This window comes from Mchenga conophoros, linkage group LG16 (genome assembly GCF_057382185.1).
Source record: "Mchenga conophoros isolate Kocher_MC1m ecotype Shallow Benthic linkage group LG16, M_conophoros_male_GT1.1, whole genome shotgun sequence".
Classification (NCBI taxonomy): Eukaryota; Metazoa; Chordata; class Actinopteri; order Cichliformes; family Cichlidae; genus Mchenga; species Mchenga conophoros.
Window position 1 is genome coordinate 35,307,958 of NC_140541.1, and position 20,376 is coordinate 35,328,333.

Consider the following 20,376-nt stretch of genomic DNA (forward strand, 5'->3'; position numbering starts at 1 on the left):
AGTGCCAGCTGGAGGAAGAGAGAGGAATGGTTCCCTCCTGCCATGTAGGTTCCAATACCTGTCCTGAGCCAGATTAATTGATTCAGGACAGGTTAAAGTGCAGCCACTGAGAGACAAAGGGAACGAGAGAGTGCAAGAAAAAGAGCTATCAAAGGACAGTTACAGTTGCTCTGCTCTTTTACAGCTTATCCTGAAAGTGTGGTAAACTGATCCTGTTATGTCCATAGTTAAACTGTGTAAATTTAAAGATGTGAAATGTGCCTGCCAATAAATCCTCTTATAAAGCCACTCAGGTGAATCTGTGGTACATTTATTGACTGTGAATGGTTTAACCACAATGCATTGCACACTAGCTTCAAGGACAACTCAACCTTGATTATGGAGCAAAGTACTTGTAGTCTATAGCCGTGGGGGTTTCTACAGATCAGGATTCGTTTGAAGGTTCTATACAGAATGAAGCTACTGAATGAGTGCTGGCTTTTATGTCTTCTTGTGCCATAAATGCATTGCAGGTATAGTCCTGATCAAAAGTAACAAGAAGAAATGGGATTGAGACAAAACATTTTTTGAGCATGCAATTTATTGAAAACAACACTTAAACTGAAACAGGCTGTTTTACAGCTGATCAAAAGTTTGGGACCACACCTCCAAAAAAAACCCATAAACCTCCCTAAAACAGAAATCAAAGTTCCAAACATGAACTCAGTAATGAGTAGCTCCACCGTTATTGTTGATCACTTCAAAGATTCATTGCAGCATGCCTGATGCAAGCATCTCCATGAAGTGAGTGGGAATAATTCTCCAAGTGGTATTTACTGTCTGGAACTGTTGTCCATTTTTGTAAACTTCCCTTGCCATCTGTCCCCAAAGGTTCTCAACTGGATTTAGATCAGGAGAACATGTAGGATGGTCCAAAAGAGTGATGTTATTCTCCTGGAATAAGTCCCTTGTCCTGCGGGCATTGTGTACTGTAACGTTGTCCTGTTCAAAAACCTGCGCCCCTGCATCCCAGCAGCGATGGTTCGCTGTGAGAGACCCTGTTTATGCAGTTCAACAACCCAACTTTCTGATGCCTTTGCCATCAGAAAGTCATTACAGTGTGACTACCTCACAGAAAATGACAGCGGAGCCACATTTTTGCACAGATTTGGCCTTTTAAAAGCTTGTGCTGTAAAACAGTCTGTTTCAGCTTAAGCGTTGTTTTCAACATTTTCAAGTGGTCTTAGGCTTTTGATTGGGAGTGTTTTCTCTAAAAATTCCACTTCTGTGTTTGAGTAGTTTCAAGAAAAGATCACACAAAACTCCACTGAAATTTTTAACAATGTAAATAACTACAAATCTAGCCCCTGAACAGAGTATGACATCTAGAAAAAAAAAGTGTATTAGTTTTGGTTATGAAGGTTAAATTTGTTCATTTTCATAGCTTTGTGAACTATTAAGACAGAATCACGTGAAGTTAAGGGTAGGTAAGAACATTGTCAGTTTAACTTTATTCTAATTATGTACTGAATTTCAAAGGAAAAAAATCAGAGTCACGACCTTACAGAAATACAAAGAACAACAGTAATTCAACATCATAAAGTCGAACTCAAAATACAGCATAATCTTATAGTGTGTGTGTGTGTGTGTGTGTGTGTGTGTGTGTGTGTGTGTGTGAGTGCGTCTATGTGGTATGGATTGACATTTGACCTGCGCTGTACCTGGGCTCCGGGGACATTTCGACTTTTTGCTGTGTATTCATGTGTCCCCCTAAAACATGACTTGTAAATGCATTTTTAAGTGTCTAAATAATAATTTTTTCTACTTCTTATGAGGTCATTATTTATCTTTTGACCTGTATTTGCTTAAACTGTAGTGTAAATTCATTTATTAAACTATAATTAAAAGATTTTCTGATTTTCTTAAAAGTCCACCTATACCCCTCACCTGATTTTTGTGTATTCCAGTGTATTGCACAGCGACGTTTCGAGTTAGAGTGGATGTGTGTAGGTACTGCAATTTAATACACATTTTCAATACACACGGCCGGAAGTCATTGTGATTGGTAGGCTATATATATAGGCGGTACCTACAGGAAACGGCGCCACAACTTTCGCGCGCGTGCCCTTTAACAAGTGTATGTCGACGGCAATACGAAGACGGATTAAAAACACAAAGGTAAGCCTTTTTTAATGTAAAATGCACCATGACTTTAATACTATATGAAATTATAGGTGCACAGGCCTATATTAAACTGGTTTAATTTATGCTTTATGGACTGTTAGTGAGTCTTTGAAGAAGTAAAACGGCCCCAGCGTTTGTCATTGAGTAAATAAAATAGGGCTGACGACTAACCGCGTCAACGCGATAAAGCGGGCTAACCCGTGTTAGGATTTACTCGGTGTTAAAGCATTATTGTGGCTTAAACGTGTTAATGCCGACATCGCGACTAACGCGATTAACAATTAAACCAGCGCAGTCTGAGTCAAAATCCCTGATGTCGCTGTTAGCTAATTTCGGGCAGTTTGTCCAATGTCTGTCCATTCTGCTGACAGCCCTAAAATAAAAGCAAGGGTATAAGTGTATTTAGTCGTGTATTTATTTATATGCCTGAAGAAAAAACTTCTTACAGTTTTGATGCCTAAGCTTTCTCAGTACTTGTATCACTCTCTGCAGTCGCCATTACAGAAATGTCACATGTCGCCATTTTGAGTACTAGGCCTTTAACATTTTAAAAGAAGGCATAAATTAGCACTATGAATAAGTCAGCTGTGTTTATGCTGTAAACTACACTACTGCTAGTTCTGCTACTACTGATGATGATGACAATGATGACGATAATCGTAATACTTTATATGCTTTGGTAATACAGCCAATCGTACAGGAGAACATGCGAAGGAGACTCATTCCTCCACGGGAGGATGCAGTCTGTCATGTTTCTGCTGGAAGGGACAAACTGGGACTTGATATCCACTACATAAATGCCTTCAAAGGTAAGTTGGTCTTTAGTTTGGATTAGATTTGGAGTTTGTCACTGTCTTTTGTCACTCACTTGGTATGCCTCTGCAATTCAGGTCGGGGCATTTTCACGACTGTTCCATTCCAAAAAGGAGACTTTCTTTTGGAATACAGAGGTAAACTCATAACAAAAGAAGAATGTGAGCGGAGACACAGAGTTTATCATGACAGCCTGAAGGTGTTCATGTTTGAATTCAAGTTTGATGGAAAACTCTGGTGGTGCGTATTATATCAGTGTAGTTTGATTAAGATTAAATTACACATTGCTTTTGATTTATGAAAAAAAAGCTTCCTAACTAGTTAAGCTAATACTTTTTTGCCTAACCCCACAGTGTGGATGCATCTCAAGAAGATGGGTCATTAGGCAGACTTGGACTGATGTGGTTGTCGTTGACAAGTGCTAAGATGAAAATATTAAATATCAATGGAAAGCCCCATCTATGCTTATTTGCAAGCAGAGACATAAGTCCAGGTGAAGAAATAGACTATAATTATGGTGACTCGGATTGGCTCTGGAGATGCAAGGTATTTCTACAATTGTACTTTTTGGAACTGATAAATTGCATACCCTAAGCCATTTTTACATTTGTACCTACTCAAATTGGCTTAACGTGACTTAGGGCATCTAGTTTTTCACTGAAATTGAGTATCACCTACTGTGCCTGGGGTAACTATAGCAATGCAGCCGAGCATCCAGTGATATAAATGCCACAGCAAGCATGGACGTCAAGGTGACAAAATGCCTGCTGCTCAGTCTATACTTTAGTGTTCAATTCAGGGATCACGCTGTTAATTTTGGTCGCTATTTCAAACATTTCAGAGTTTCAAAAATGATGGCTTGGATTTTCACGAAGGAGGCGCACTCATAACTTATCGAGTGACACCATTGACCAGCCACCTGGTGGCATTCAGTCTATGTCAAATTTTCTGATCACTTTGGATCACTTGGAACCTTGGTGCAGTAGTTACTGAAAAACTACATGGTACTATAACCTACTGGAAAAACAGGGGTAGGTACTAATGGAAAACAGGCAATTGTGATGGCTGCCACATCAAAGCCCTCTAAAAGCACTAAAAAAATATCAGCAGGTATGCAGAAATAAAAAATGGCTTTCGGTTTCTAAATTTTAACAGTGATTGATGTTTAATGTGATTCTACACAGCAAAATCTCCAGTGTTAAATTAACACTGGAGAGTGTCTATAAGGGTCCACACCTCTGAGTGTTAAATACAACACTGTTGAGTGTTAAATTAACACTTTTGACAGTGTTATATGTTTAAAAGTAACCTAGTCAGTTTTGAAGATTAACAATGGCTAACACTGAGCAGTGCTGATTTTCTAACACTGGAAAATAACTCAAAATGTTAGAAATATTCCAGTGTTAGAAAATCAGCACTGCTCAGTGTTAGTCTTTGTTAATCTTCAAAACTGACTAGGTTACTTTTAAACATATAACACTGTCAAAAGTGTTAATTCAACACTCAACAGTGTTGTGTGGACCCATATAGACACTCTCTAGTGTTAATTTAACACTGGAGATTTTGCTGTGTAGCCTCTTTAGTTAGATTCATTTTAAATTTTGTCCCTCGAAGATAAATGGGCCCTAGTGACAGTTCGTTGCTGCTACAGGTGATTGTTTTACTCCTTTAGCAATGGCTTAAAAAATAAAGAAATCACACTGACTATTTGTCTCTTAATCATAGGGCCTTAAATTCTCTATACATGACAGTGAATATTTTAAAGACAATAGCTTGAAACTTATCTTTCTCATACAGTTTATTTAATGTTTCAAAAGCCTCTTCAAAAATGCACTGTATATTCATTTTCTATCTGTTACACACGAAGACGGAGACCAGCCAGATTCAGAAGACTGTGAGCTGCCTAAAGCCGCAACCAAACAGCTTTCCAAACAATGATCTGATTTTAATGAATGTTTCTCATGCACGATGTGTACCTTACGCTATTTGCCAATAGTGAAATGGTCTATTCATCCTCTTGAGTGATGCATTTTTAGTAACTGTCAGATTACTGTTCTTTTGTCTTCATTCTCTATCTGTTACACACGAAGACTGAGACCAGCCAGATTCAGAAGACTGTGAGCTGCCTAAAGCCGCAACCAAACAGCTTTCCAAACAATGATCTGGACCTGAAACATCCAGAGCCTGAAAGGGTAAATATAATCCAGTGTACCACTTAATGAACTAATAATTTAATCTATCATCATTCTTTATGGATGCTGTGTGTGTGTGTGTTTGGCAGTCACCTGGGTGTGATGTGATTTACATGGACTGTGGCTTGTAGGTCCTTTTCATTGTTTCAAAGTGCAAGTCTGGATAACATCTGAGTGAGTGTGTGTGTGTGTGTGTGTGTTAACCACCCAAATGTGACTTAGGAGGACCACACTGTTATTGGGAGACTCCGTCAAAGTTTGCTTCATGGTGACATCACTCTGGTTTTAGGAGGGGTCTTCTCGTATTTCTTGACAGTTTGACCTACAGCATGCAGAACTGACCGCATGTGCTTTGTTTCTATGTGGTTTGAAACTCAGGCTTGAACATTAAGATAGATAGTACTATACAACTTAACTTGTTTTAGGCACTTTTTACTGCTTTAGTGCATGGGCTCTCTCGCTGTGTACTCTGGCTTCTTTCCACAGTCCAAAGATGTAGCTTATGGGGTTAGGTTAACTGGTGATTCAAAACTGCCCTTTGGTGTGAATGCAAATGCTTGTCCTTCCATGTTAGACTGGTGATCTGTCCAGGTTGTACTGCCCTATGGTAGCTGGTATAGGCCCCAAAACTGCTACCCCACAATCCTGATAAGGATAAGTGGAAGAGGATGGATGATTGCAAAGGAATCAGTTGTTAATTATTGTAGCCAGTATTTTTTTCAGAAGAAAACATTTCTTGAGTGGAAAGCCCCCCCCCCCCCCCCCCCCCCCCACACACACACACACACATGCAAATTAAAAACAGAAGCACAGGCCTGCCCAGTACAGTTGCAAGGAGAGCACTTGGTCTAATCTTTGTGCCATCTTTTCTTTGTTGCAGGATCTTGATGAAGAAATGCCTCAGCAAGACTCAGAAGCCATGCATTCTTCTTCAGTGCAAGATTTTGAAGAGGTAACATTGACCTAGGACAGATTTTAATGAATGTTTCTCATGCACGATGTGTACCTTACGCTATTTGCCGATAGTGAAATGGTCTATTCATCCTCTTGAGTGATGCATTTTTAGTAACTGTCAGATTACTGTTCTTTTGTCTTCATTCTCTATCTGTTACACACGAAGACTGAGACCAGCCAGATTCAGAAGACTGTGAGCTGCCTAAAGCCGCAACCAAACAGCTTTCCAAACAATGATCTGGACCTGAAACATCCAGAGCCTGAAAGGGTAAATATAATCCAGTGTACCACTTAATGAACTAATAATTTAATCTATCATCATTCTTTATGGATGCTGTGTGTGTGTGTGTTTGGCAGTCACCTGGGTGTGATGTGATTTACATGGACCGTGGCTTGTAGGTCCTTTTCATTGTTTCAAAGTGCAAGTCTGGATAACATCTGAGTGTGTGTGTGTGTGTGTGTTAACCACCCAAATGTGACTTAGGAGGACCACACTGTTATTGGGGGACTCCGTCAAAGTTTGCTTCATGGTGACATCACTCTGGTTTTAGGAGGGGTCTTCTCGTATGTCTTGACAGTTTGACCTACAGCATGCAGAGCTGACTGCATGTGCTTTGTTTCTATGTTGAAATTTTTTGAAACTCAGGCTTGAACATTAAGATAGATAGTACTATACAACTTCTTAAGTTGTTTTAGGCACTTTTTACTGCTTTAGTGCATGGGCTCTCTCTGGCTGTGTACTCTGGCTTCTTCCCACAGTCCAAAGATGTAGCTTATGGGGTTAGGTTAACTGGTGATTCAAAACTGCCCTTTGGTGTGAATGCAAATGCTTGTCCTTCCATGTTAGACTGGTGATCTGTCCAGGTTGTACTGCCCTATGGTAGCTGGTATAGGCCCCAAAACTGCTACCCCACAATCCTGATAAGGATAAGTGGAAGAGGATGGATGATTGCAAAGGAATCAGTTGTTAATTATTGTAGCCAGTATTTTTTTCAGAAGAAAACATTTCTTGAGTGGAAAGCCCCCCCCCCCCCCACACACACACACATGCAAATTAAAAACAGAAGCACAGGCCTGCCCAGTACAGTTGCAAGGAGAGCACTTGGTCTAATCTTTGTGCCATCTTTTCTTTGTTGCAGGATCTTGATGAAGAAATGCCTCAGCAAGACTCAGAAGCCATGCATTCTTCTTCAGTGCAAGATTTTGAAGAGGTAACATTGACCTAGGACAGATTTTAATGAATGTTTCTCATGCACGATGTGTACCTTACGCTATTTGCCAATAGTGAAATGGTCTATTCATCCTCTTGAGTGATGCATTTTTAGTAACTGTCAGATTACTGTTCTTTTGTCTTCATTCTCTATCTGTTACACACGAAGACTGAGACCAGCCAGATTCAGAAGACTGTGAGCTGCCTAAAGCCGCAACCAAACAGCTTTCCAAACAATGATCTGGACCTGAAACATCCAGAGCCTGAAAGGGTAAATATAATCCAGTGTACCACTTAATGAACTAATAATTTAATCTATCATCATTCTTTATGGATGCTGTGTGTGTGTGTGTTTGGCAGTCACCTGGGTGTGATGTGATTTACATGGACCGTGGCTTGTAGGTCCTTTTCATTGTTTCAAAGTGCAAGTCTGGATAACATCTGAGTGTGTGTGTGTGTGTGTTAACCACCCAAATGTGACTTAGGAGGACCACACTGTTATTGGGGGACTCCGTCAAAGTTTGCTTCATGGTGACATCACTCTGGTTTTAGGAGGGGTCTTCTCGTATGTCTTGACAGTTTGACCTACAGCATGCAGAACTGACTGCATGTGCTTTGTTTCTATGTTGAAATTTTTTGAAACTCAGGCTTGAACATTAAGATAGATAGTACTATACAACTTCTTAAGTTGTTTTAGGCACTTTTTACTGCTTTAGTGCATGGGCTCTCTCTGGCTGTGTACTCTGGCTTCTTCCCACAGTCCAAAGATGTAGCTTATGGGGTTAGGTTAACTGGTGATTCAAAACTGCCCTTTGGTGTGAATGCAAATGCTTGTCCTTCCATGTTAGACTGGTGATCTGTCCAGGTTGTACTGCCCTATGGTAGCTGGTATAGGCCCCAAAACTGCTACCCCACAATCCTGATAAGGATAAGTGGAAGAGGATGGATGATTGCAAAGGAATCAGTTGTTAACTATTGTAGCCAGTATTTTTTTCAGAAGAAAACATTTCTTGAGTGGAAAGGCCCCCCCCCCCCCCACACACACACACATGCAAATTAAAAACAGAAGCACAGGCCTGCCCAGTACAGTTGCAAGAAGAGCACTTGGTCTAATCTTTGTGCCATCTTTTCTTTGTTGCAGGATCTTGATGAAGAAATGCCTCAGCAAGGCTCAGAAGCCATGCATTCTTCTTCAGTGCAAGATTTTGAAGAGGTAACATTGACCTAGGACAGATTTTAATGAATGTTTCTCATGCACGATGTGTACCTTACGCTATTTGCCAATAGTGAAATGGTCTATTCATCCTCTTGAGTGATGCATTTTTAGTAACTGTCAGATTACTGTTCTTTTGTCTTCATTCTCTATCTGTTACACACGAAGACTGAGACCAGCCAGATTCAGAAGACTGTGAGCTGCCTAAAGCCGCAACCAAACAGCTTTCCAAACAATGATCTGGACCTGAAACATCCAGAGCCTGAAAGGGTAAATATAATCCAGTGTACCACTTAATGAACTAATAATTTAATCTATCATCATTCTTTATGGATGCTGTGTGTGTGTGTGTGTTTGGCAGTCACCTGGGTGTGATGTGATTTACATGGACCGTGGCTTGTAGGTCCTTTTCATTGTTTCAAAGTGCAAGTCTGGATAACATCTGAGTGTGTGTGTGTGTGTGTGTGTGTGTTAACCACCCAAATGTGACTTAGGAGGACCACACTGTTATTGGGGGACTCCGTCAAAGTTTGCTTCATGGTGACATCACTCTGGTTTTAGGAGGGGTCTTCTCGTATGTCTTGACAGTTTGACCTACAGCATGCAGAACTGACTGCATGTGCTTTGTTTCTATGTTGAAATTTTTTGAAACTCAGGCTTGAACATTAAGATAGATAGTACTATACAACTTCTTAAGTTGTTTTAGGCACTTTTTACTGCTTTAGTGCATGGGCTCTCTCTGGCTGTGTACTCTGGCTTCTTCCCACAGTCCAAAGATGTAGCTTATGGGGTTAGGTTAACTGGTGATTCAAAACTGCCCTTTGGTGTGAATGCAAATGCTTGTCCTTCCATGTTAGACTGGTGATCTGTCCAGGTTGTACTGCCCTATGGTAGCTGGTATAGGCCCCAAAACTGCTACCCCACAATCCTGATAAGGATAAGTGGAAGAGGATGGATGATTGCAAAGGAATCAGTTGTTAACTATTGTAGCCAGTATTTTTTTCAGAAGAAAACATTTCTTGAGTGGAAAGGCCCCCCCCCCCCCCCCCCACACACACACACATGCAAATTAAAAACAGAAGCACAGGCCTGCCCAGTACAGTTGCAAGAAGAGCACTTGGTCTAATCTTTGTGCCATCTTTTCTTTGTTGCAGGATCTTGATGAAGAAATGCCTCAGCAAGGCTCAGAAGCCATGCATTCTTCTTCAGTGCAAGATTTTGAAGAGGTAACATTGACCTAGGACAGATTTTAATGAATGTTTCTCATGCACGATGTGTACCTTACGCTATTTGCCAATAGTGAAATGGTCTATTCATCCTCTTGAGTGATGCATTTTTAGTAACTGTCAGATTACTGTTCTTTTGTCTTCATTCTCTATCTGTTACACACGAAGACTGAGACCAGCCAGATTCAGAAGACTGTGAGCTGCCTAAAGCCGCAACCAAACAGCTTTCCAAACAATGATCTGGACCTGAAACATCCAGAGCCTGAAAGGGTAAATATAATCCAGTGTACCACTTAATGAACTAATAATTTAATCTATCATCATTCTTTATGGATGCTGTGTGTGTGTGTGTTTGGCAGTCACCTGGGTGTGATGTGATTTACATGGACCGTGGCTTGTAGGTCCTTTTCATTGTTTCAAAGTGCAAGTCTGGATAACATCTGAGTGTGTGTGTGTGTGTGTGTTAACCACCCAAATGTGACTTAGGAGGACCACACTGTTATTGGGGGACTCCGTCAAAGTTTGCTTCATGGTGACATCACTCTGGTTTTAGGAGGGGTCTTCTCGTATGTCTTGACAGTTTGACCTACAGCATGCAGAGCTCACTGCATGTGCTTTGTTTCTATGTTGAAATTTTTTGAAACTCAGGCTTGAACATTAAGATAGATAGTACTATACAACTTCTTAACTTGTTTTAGGCACTTTTTACTGCTTTAGTGCATGGGCTCTCTCTGGCTGTGTACTCTGGCTTCTTCCCACAGTCCAAAGATGTAGCTTATGGGGTTAGGTTAACTGGTGATTCAAAACTGCCCTTTGGTGTGAATGCAAATGCTTGTCCTTCCATGTTAGACTGGTGATCTGTCCAGGTTGTACTGCCCTATGGTAGCTGGTATAGGCCCCAAAACTGCTACCCCACAATCCTGATAAGGATAAGTGGAAGAGGATGGATGATTGCAAAGGAATCAGTTGTTAATTATTGTAGCCAGTATTTTTTTCAGAAGAAAACATTTCTTGAGTGGAAAGCCCCCCCCCCCCCCCCCCACACACACACACACACATGCAAATTAAAAACAGAAGCACAGGCCTGCCCAGTACAGTTGCAAGAAGAGCACTTGGTCTAATCTTTGTGCCATCTTTTCTTTGTTGCAGGATCTTGATGAAGAAATGCCTCAGCAAGGCTCAGAAGCCATGCATTCTTCTTCAGTGCAAGATTTTGAAGAGGTAACATTGACCTAGGACAGATTTTAATGAATGTTTCTCATGCACGATGTGTACCTTACGCTATTTGCCAATAGTGAAATGGTCTATTCATCCTCTTGAGTGATGCATTTTTAGTAACTGTCAGATTACTGTTCTTTTGTCTTCATTCTCTATCTGTTACACACGAAGACTGAGACCAGCCAGATTCAGAAGACTGTGAGCTGCCTAAAGCCGCAACCAAACAGCTTTCCAAACAATGATCTGGACCTGAAACATCCAGAGCCTGAAAGGGTAAATATAATCCAGTGTACCACTTAATGAACTAATAATTTAATCTATCATCATTCTTTATGGATGCTGTGTGTGTGTGTGTTTGGCAGTCACCTGGGTGTGATGTGATTTACATGGACCGTGGCTTGTAGGTCCTTTTCATTGTTTCAAAGTGCAAGTCTGGATAACATCTGAGTGTGTGTGTGTGTGTGTTAACCACCCAAATGTGACTTAGGAGGACCACACTGTTATTGGGGGACTCCGTCAAAGTTTGCTTCATGGTGACATCACTCTGGTTTTAGGAGGGGTCTTCTCGTATGTCTTGACAGTTTGACCTACAGCATGCAGAACTGACTGCATGTGCTTTGTTTCTATGTTGAAATTTTTTGAAACTCAGGCTTGAACATTAAGATAGATAGTACTATACAACTTCTTAAGTTGTTTTAGGCACTTTTTACTGCTTTAGTGCATGGGCTCTCTCTGGCTGTGTACTCTGGCTTCTTCCCACAGTCCAAAGATGTAGCTTATGGGGTTAGGTTAACTGGTGATTCAAAACTGCCCTTTGGTGTGAATGCAAATGCTTGTCCTTCCATGTTAGACTGGTGATCTGTCCAGGTTGTACTGCCCTATGGTAGCTGGTATAGGCCCCAAAACTGCTACCCCACAATCCTGATAAGGATAAGTGGAAGAGGATGGATGATTGCAAAGGAATCAGTTGTTAACTATTGTAGCCAGTATTTTTTTCAGAAGAAAACATTTCTTGAGTGGAAAGGCCCCCCCCCCCCACACACACACACACATGCAAATTAAAAACAGAAGCACAGGCCTGCCCAGTACAGTTGCAAGAAGAGCACTTGGTCTAATCTTTGTGCCATCTTTTCTTTGTTGCAGGATCTTGATGAAGAAATGCCTCAGCAAGGCTCAGAAGCCATGCATTCTTCTTCAGTGCAAGATTTTGAAGAGGTAACATTGACCTAGGACAGATTTTAATGAATGTTTCTCATGCACGATGTGTACCTTACGCTATTTGCCAATAGTGAAATGGTCTATTCATCCTCTTGAGTGATGCATTTTTAGTAACTGTCAGATTACTGTTCTTTTGTCTTCATTCTCTATCTGTTACACACGAAGACTGAGACCAGCCAGATTCAGAAGACTGTGAGCTGCCTAAAGCCGCAACCAAACAGCTTTCCAAACAATGATCTGGACCTGAAACATCCAGAGCCTGAAAGGGTAAATATAATCCAGTGTACCACTTAATGAACTAATAATTTAATCTATCATCATTCCTTATGGATGCTGTGTGTGTGTGTGTGTGTGTTTGGCAGTCACCTGGGTGTGATGTGATTTACATGGATGAAGTTTATTAGTTGATATCTGCAACTGAATTGAAAACACCTCACCTTTCCAACTGTCCAAAACAAATAAATGTTGCAATATTTTGCTAACAGTGTCACAATCATTGTCTGGTGTGCACAACAATATCATCTTTGGACAAGTGCATTCAGTGTGTGGGACTGGTTTCCTCCCTCAAGTGGCTTGGCTATAAGTGCAAAGGTGAGACATTTAGTGAATAGGTACATTATATAGTAAAAAGCATTAATGGAGTTCAACAAGTTAAGACTAGCTGAAATGAACACTGCTCCCTTTTTAATTAATGGGTGGTCACGTCTAATTAAAGAAATGTAGTATTACCTCATTGGTGCAGGACCTTGTAAAAATGGTATACTTGGGATTGTCCTCAATTCCCCATTCCATAACATAAACTGCTCAAAATAATAAAGGGAACACTTAAACGATGCGATGTTACTCCAAGTCAGTCACACTTCTGTTATATCAAACTGTTCACTTAGGAAGTAACACTGACAACCAGTTTCACATGCTGTTTTGCAAATAGAGTAGACAAGTGGAAATTATAGTCAATTCACCATAATAAAGGACTGGTTCTGCAGGTGGTGTCCACAGACCACTTCTCAGCACTTATTCTTTCTGGCTGATGTTATGGTCACTTTTGAATGCTGGCGGTGATTTCATTTTAGTGGTAGCATGAGACAGTCTACAACCCACACAAGTGGCTCAGGTAGTGCAGCTCATCTAGCGTAGCACATCAATGTGAGCTGTGGCAAGAAGGTTTGCTGTGTCTGTTAGTGTAGTGTCCAGAGCATGGAGGTGCTACCTGGATGTGGAGTAGGCCATAGGAGGGCAACAACCCAGCAGAAGGCCTTAAATAGTAAAACTATGTACTATAATTTCCAGTATTTGCTCTGTTTTTTGTCATATCTCGTTGTTAATGTGAGGTTTTTGGGGGGGTTGTATGTGTTTGGTTTTTTTGGGTTTTTTTCCCCCACAATTTCTCAGATGAAATTGCATTAAGTGATGCTGAAACAAAGGACAGTGAGAGTGAATCAGATGATGATGACACATCACTCACAATGTCGGCGTGTGGCACCAGTGAGCCTGTACATGCAGTAGCTGATTCCACAAACACAGCGCAGCCCCAAGACACTGTAGATTGTGGTAAGTTACCACTAGCTTGGTTTCTGTGGATAAAATGTTTGTTACAAATATTAAAACTTAATCAAATTGTGTAATCAGCAGATGAAGGACTACTCACAATGCCTGCAGCAAGTGAGACTGCTGCTCCCTCTGAAGGTAAGGGGTGCAGTTGGTTCTCGAAGCTTATTATTGTTTCATCACTTTGCAACATATGGCAAACTGCAGAGTGGTGGCAAAAAGTCACTTGGATGAGTGACAAAATGTTTCTCCCACTGAAAACGCTACGTCCAGATTAACAGAATCAACGTTTTGGGATTTACTTACCTGGATGATTGAGCATGCATCAAGAGACTTTTATTCAACTTTTTATTCAGTCTTTTATTCACAGCGGAACACTAAATGTTGTCTCATTTTAGAAATTTGATAAATTTTCAAACAGAATTTTAGCTCGTTTTGATATTGATGGTAGCAACACATTTCAGAAGTTAGTACAGGGTAGCATCCATTCTTTTAACAAGCAAATGTTTTTTGTTTTTTTTTGTTTGGTTTTTTGTTTGTTTTAACTACTACTACTTTATATATCTTCCAGAGAAAAATGCTGCTCAATCCCACAATTCCCGAAGAGCTCCCAAAAACATGTGGTCCAAGGCTGAGGTTGCTGCAGTGATGAGGCATTTGAAAGACCACATAAACGAAGGGAAACTAGCCACTAAAAATGAATGCAGTCATTGCAAATTGGTAGAAGATCCGGTGTTGGCAGGAAGAACAGTTCAAAACATAAGAGATTTTGTAAGAAACAGAGGATTAACTGCAAAAAGGCAGAAAAAAATGAACTAAAATAACTGTTTAGAGAGCTGTGGTTTTACATCTTGGTCAGATTGCCAATTGTTGTTAACACTGATGTTCTGTTTAAAGAAAAAAAAGTTCTTGTTAAATACAGAAGTAGTTTGTATTTCATAATTTTTACATTTAATTTATTTAGGTTTTTTTTTTGACGGGTTATATTTAAAATAAAAAATTATAAATGCATATTTTCTCCCCTTAATATTTACCTTTAAACTATTAAAATTCATTTTAAATGTTTTTAATTTTTCTGTTTTCTATATTTTTATATTTCTGTGGGAAGCGTGGGCATTTTTGTCCATAGATTTCTTTTTTTATTTATGGTTAAAATTAATGTTCAGATCCAAGAACACTAATAAAATGATGTTCCAGTAATCCTGTGTCCTGTCAGATGTGTATTCATGGTAATGATGAGCTATTTACATATTACATCATTGTCCCTTTAAAGACCCAATATTGCTTTTTTTGGACCTCATAAAACACATTGTTGTCAAGTGGACAATGTCTCCAGAAAACACAATAGAGTCTGGTTGGTGTGTATCAGTGTATCTAGACTTCTATAGGGAGTGTATGAGGTCTGAAGTGACCCAAATTTTTTTCAGATTTTTTCGAACACTTTAACCTCGCTCCCTTGGCTCTAAGTCCTTTCAAAAGGGTAGTCCACTTAAACCACCACCGGGCGGATTGACGTAGTATAGTCCCGCCATACCACATAGACCCGTATGTGTGTGTGTGTGTGTGTGTGTGTGTGTGTGTATTATACCTTTACTCTATTTCATAGTTACACAAGTTATGAGTTTGCAGAATGCCTCTACTGCAAATAATATCAGATTTCAACAGCAAACCAGAATGGATCTCCCCACATAATCTACTTATCACAGCAGAAAAATTACTATGATTATTCACAGGAGATAATATTTGGGTATTTGTCTGCTCTGATGGTGCTACCAAGGACATTACCTTAGAAAAATCACCTTTTTCAATGCTGGAAGCATTTAAGCTAATAAACTTTTGGCCGCATCAATCGGTCTGGATATGTCAACAATTAATCAACTTACCTCTGTTTTTTTGCTGCATGTGTAAACCGTGGAGAGCATCTCTCTGCTGATTTGAAGATACAGCTTAGGTTAAAATATCACTGCCTGTTGTTCAGCTTGACTTTATTAAAAGTTGTGGAGTAGAGGAATGTGAAAAAAAAAACGTGATGCTGGCACAAAGCATACCAAAAATCAAATACATCACCTTTTAAATTGCACACTCTGTCATGATGAAGATAAATGTGGTGTATAGGCATTTTATTTTAATATACTGTATGAGAAAATAATTTTGGCTCTCGTCTACAAAGTGACACTTAGAGTGTTACAGAGCCACATAAATGGCTGCTGAGATTTTCTTTGAAAAACTTAAAGCACCACAGAACACCATTTGTAGTTACATACAGAGTGTTTAGTGAGCTACACGTGATCAATCAATCGTTTAAAAAAAGTCCATTGGACACATGGATGTGGACCTTGCTGGGTGGGAGCTGGGTTGGAACCAGATGATTGGTACACAGTGCATGAAATTTCAGTACAATTTAATATAATTTAAGCAATTTTTGAATCTTTTCTGCAGACTGATTGTTCTCAACAGTTTGTTCAGCTGGACTATCAATTGAATCAGTCACTTTACTTTTCCCATGACGTATGCCTTTCATGCCACCGCATGCACACTTGGTGAAATGCACTGTATGAGTCCTGTGGCAATACTGAACTATTCACAGAGCGATGCCCGCTGCAAAATTACACTTCAAGTATAATGAATCCACCAGTAATATCCACTCTCCAAATATAAAAATAAGTCATTTTACTATTTTGATTTTAATGCAAGGTGTGTGTGGCTGTGTGTGGGTTCAAGTTTGTATTACTGAATGCAACTTCAATCACTTAAGCATCTGCATTTATTTTGCTATTACCAGATGCCATTTGTTATAATTATTTAATATCAACCTTCATACAATACAGAAATTATGAAAAAAAACAAAACTAAAGATATAACACAAACCCAGGAAGAAAGTTATCTTCTTTTGCTTATGATTCATGCAGCCTGATGTCACACCACTGCAGGTGCAGGCAGTGAAATTCCATTTTACATACATTACATGTTTAATGTTGCCAAAGTGTTGGCATTAATATCAATTTCATTAGATTTTACTGGGCTTATGTGGCACACAGTAAGTAGCACAAAATCCATTTACTCAAACCACTAGGCTCACAGCAGGATACTTGTCATCTAGTGTCTATAGCACTAATTTAAACCTGAGCTGGAAGAGTTGCCTTCTCTGTCCACATAGACAGAAATAACTTCAGTCTTTGGCCAATGGGAATTATAAATTCACATCAGCAGTTAGATAACAAAGAGAGGAAGCTTCTACTCTGTTAGCTAGCTGTGATCCTTTTCATTCCACTATATGCAGGTAGGTGTTTTATTGTATAACCAGCCTGTGGAAAGCCCATGTGAAAACCTATATGATATGTAAAAGTTGTTCCAAGGGTTTGCAGTATCTGATATTACAATATCACACCGTATTTTACAAAATTACAACAAGTGAGGTCGTTAACACCAGTAATTTACCTATGCATATTTTATTATTTTTGTGCTGTGCGTTACTATAGAAACCCCTTTATGTAACACTAGTAGATCTTCCAGGAGAAAACAAAAGGACTCATCCCAAACAAAGAGACAGACACACTTGCATGTAAGACATTTACCTCAGGAGATTTGACAAGATCCTAACAAAATTAGGTCTGTATTTCCTCTGCCCTTTTACTACAAATCAAATTTATGTGACAACAATGAGCAAGCTGTGTTTTTTAATTAAACTGCAGACTTAAATATAATTGGTATTTCCTTGCATTGCAAGCAGGCAAGCCTGAGCCATCCAAAATGAGCAGGTAAATGAAGACTGAGTTAACTTCTCAGTTTCTGATAATCAAATTTTTCAATACAGAGAAGAAATAGAAGGTATCTATCTATCTTCAGCTTTTCTTGAGGTCACGGAGTAATGTGTGAGTTGTTTCCTGGGGTCAAAGTTGAACAGCTGTTTCTTCACATCCAAGTTAAGATACCCTACAACTACAAACTACAAACTTAGAACTGACTTTGGATGCCTTGATTCATTCCTTTCAGATCATGCCCACATTACAGCATACCTCTGACCAAAGCAAACCATATCCTGTCAGTGAGCAAACAGACTTTTTGTCCAATTTAGTGTTCAGTTCAGATAAAATAATTACAGTGGGTGATTTTAGCATTCATGTAGATGTGAAAATAACAGCCCCAACACTCCATTTAATTTATTATTAGACTCCATTGGCTTCTGTGAAATTGTAAATGAGCCCGCTTACCACTTTAATCACAGTCTCGATCTTGTCCTGACATATGGCATAGAAACATTTAGTAGCATTTTCTAAAAATCCTTGTTTGTCTGACCACCATTTCTTAATAAAATTTACATTAATGGACAAGATGTCTTTCTGAAAGTGATGTAAGGAAAATTTAAGAAGTGCTTCATTCTTTACTATTTTCTTCAGTGCTGTGTGCCAACACCTAAACCTTACCCCCACAGTTGATTAAAATAAAAATGAACAAATAAATAAATGGGCTGGTTCTCATATAGTGATTTTCTACTTTACTTGAGCACCCAAAGCACTACAACATGCTTCATTCACACCAGAGCTTTTCTAAGGTAACATTCATGCTCCATTGGATCCACTGAAGAGCAACTTGGGGTTGACTATCTTGCCCAAGGATAATTTGGCATGCAGACAGGAGCAGCCATGGATGACTCCACCAACCTCCCAATTAGTGGCTGACCCACTCTACTTCCTGAGCTACAGCCACAGCGAGTCATATCAGAGATTTGGCTCCTTGGTAAAAGTCACAAAGGTCATAACGAATAACACAATAGCTAATGCAGCTAATTATTTTAATTTTTAAAAAAGGAAGAACATTGTGAAAATTTAAAAATTAACTTCTGATAATGTGAGGCATTAGTTGCACTAAGATCACTGCATGCCAGTGAAGTTAGTGCTCACTCTGAAACAGATTGAAGAGCTGATTGGCTACAATCACAGTTGATCAATTGTTCCACCTCTGCCTCCAGTCATCAAACCCACAGCCTCTCATCCAGCGTCCACACTGCTTCATCTCCTCAGCTGTCCTGTTCAGGCCTGAAACCCATCTGGATGTCATTGTTTATTTGCTCAGATTAGTTCTCCACACTCTGGACTCTATTCAGGTCAGCTGCTCAGAAGAACCAGCAACAGATCCAGTGATAAAGTCTTACAAAATGTAAGCGGTTTGCAGCAATGTGATCAGAGAGCATAATGAACTGTGATGATGCAGCTTTGTACATTACAGGGTTAAATATTAGAACTGGCATTCTTATCCTTGATCACTGATATTTTTTAACTAATTAACCCTTTCATGCATGAATTATGACAACCTCAATCTGGATTTTTTTTTTATTCCTCTTTAGACATGAAAACATTTTTTTGAACTTTGTTTTTTTAAAGATATACTTTTCAAAGAGTTTTTTTTTACATGACCAGTGGGTGGCAGGGTATGGAGTGACACATCAGTGTCCAATGTTCAAGTATACCATCAACACTGACACAAATAAAAGAAAACAGCCTTTGAATAGCTGTCCACTGTAGTCACCAGGGTTTATATATCAACCCTTTCACTGTGCGAGAAAGGGGTATATATATATATATATATATATAGGGTTATATATATATTTGTATTTGTTTTTCAAGCTGTAGGGGTTTAAGGCTCATTTTTACAACAACATATTTTGGGGTTGTTTAATCTTCAGCAGTGCATCATATTATACTGTTCCAGGGTTTTCTTTCTTTCTTCTTTCTTTCTTTAAAATAAATCATCCATAAGAGTTTAAAAAGTAAGATCCCTTTTTCTACAGCTGTCTCAGATGACAATGATAAAATATAAATACATTATTTAAAGTGACAGTGGAAATAAATTATGACTAAATTAAACTTTTAATTAAATATTTTGTTAACCTCACAAAAATATGAATGCCTGTTTACTGCTATCACTGAATACTGATTACAGTGACCCTGAAACCATTGAGGTGATGGATCAAAGCTAACTTACATCAACTAATTAGCACACAGGTGAATTATTTTTCCATACTTTATAAATGGTAGAATTATTGACCACTCCAGATTAAATTCATTTTTATCCTTATATCCTGATAAATGTGTAACGGGATAGATTTTTTAAAAAGATGTAAAAACGATATAAAACATAGGTGAAGCTCAGACAGGTGCTGTATAACAATCATCCCTGCGGAAGTCCTGGTTGTTCACATATATCTTTGGTGGTTGTTCTGCTAACTTTAATGAACCAATGAAAAATTGTCAGGTGCATGCTGTGTGCTTTTCCTTCAAAAGAAAAACATCCTGAATTGTCCATAGGTGTGAATTGTCTGTCTCTCTGTGTTAGCCCTGTGAAAGTCTAACAGCATGTCTGGGGCATACCTTTCCTCTTGTTCTGTGGCACCTGGGATAGGCTCCAGCCAAGCACAACCCTGAATTGGATAAGCAGAAGAAAATGGAGGGTTGGGTGTTTTAACACCAAGTCGTCCGTTGTTGTCTTGCCTCCCTAAATGTAATAGAGGTCAGGTGATAGCCATAAAATTAGGTGCTCAGCAATTTGAGAGAAAGCTCCTGCTCCTTAGCAATAAGAGAAACTTAATGAGGTGAAGAAGTAAGGATGAAGCCTTTTAGCCAG

General features: G+C 39.3%; 1 protein-coding gene across 1 annotated transcript; it reads left to right on the forward strand.

Moving 5' to 3' along the window:
- The first annotated feature begins 1,629 nt into the window (after positions 1-1,629).
- LOC146557219 (uncharacterized) lies at positions 1,630-15,158 on the forward strand. Its single transcript, XM_085250548.1, has 10 exons — positions 1,630-2,157; positions 2,852-2,972; positions 3,054-3,216; positions 3,330-3,522; positions 5,067-5,168; positions 12,373-12,474; positions 12,693-12,798; positions 13,600-13,758; positions 13,837-13,893; positions 14,327-15,158. Exons 1-10 carry the CDS (start codon positions 2,119-2,121, stop codon positions 14,572-14,574), a joined length of 1,290 nt encoding a protein of 429 aa, XP_085106674.1. The 5' UTR covers positions 1,630-2,118; the 3' UTR covers positions 14,575-15,158.
- The last annotated feature ends 5,218 nt before the right edge of the window (positions 15,159-20,376 follow it).

What these genes read in the sequence shown, in the direction of transcription:
- LOC146557219 (XM_085250548.1), top strand. Translation starts at nt 2,119, where the DNA reads ATGTCGACGGCAATACGAAGACGGATTAAAAACACAAAG. An exon ending in GCTTGGCTATAAGTGCAAAG is followed by an intron (nt 12,799 to 13,599) that starts GTGAGACATTTA and finishes ACAATTTCTCAG; the next exon opens with ATGAAATTGCATTAAGTGAT. An exon ending in GACTGCTGCTCCCTCTGAAG is followed by an intron (nt 13,894 to 14,326) that starts GTAAGGGGTGCA and finishes TATATCTTCCAG; the next exon opens with AGAAAAATGCTGCTCAATCC.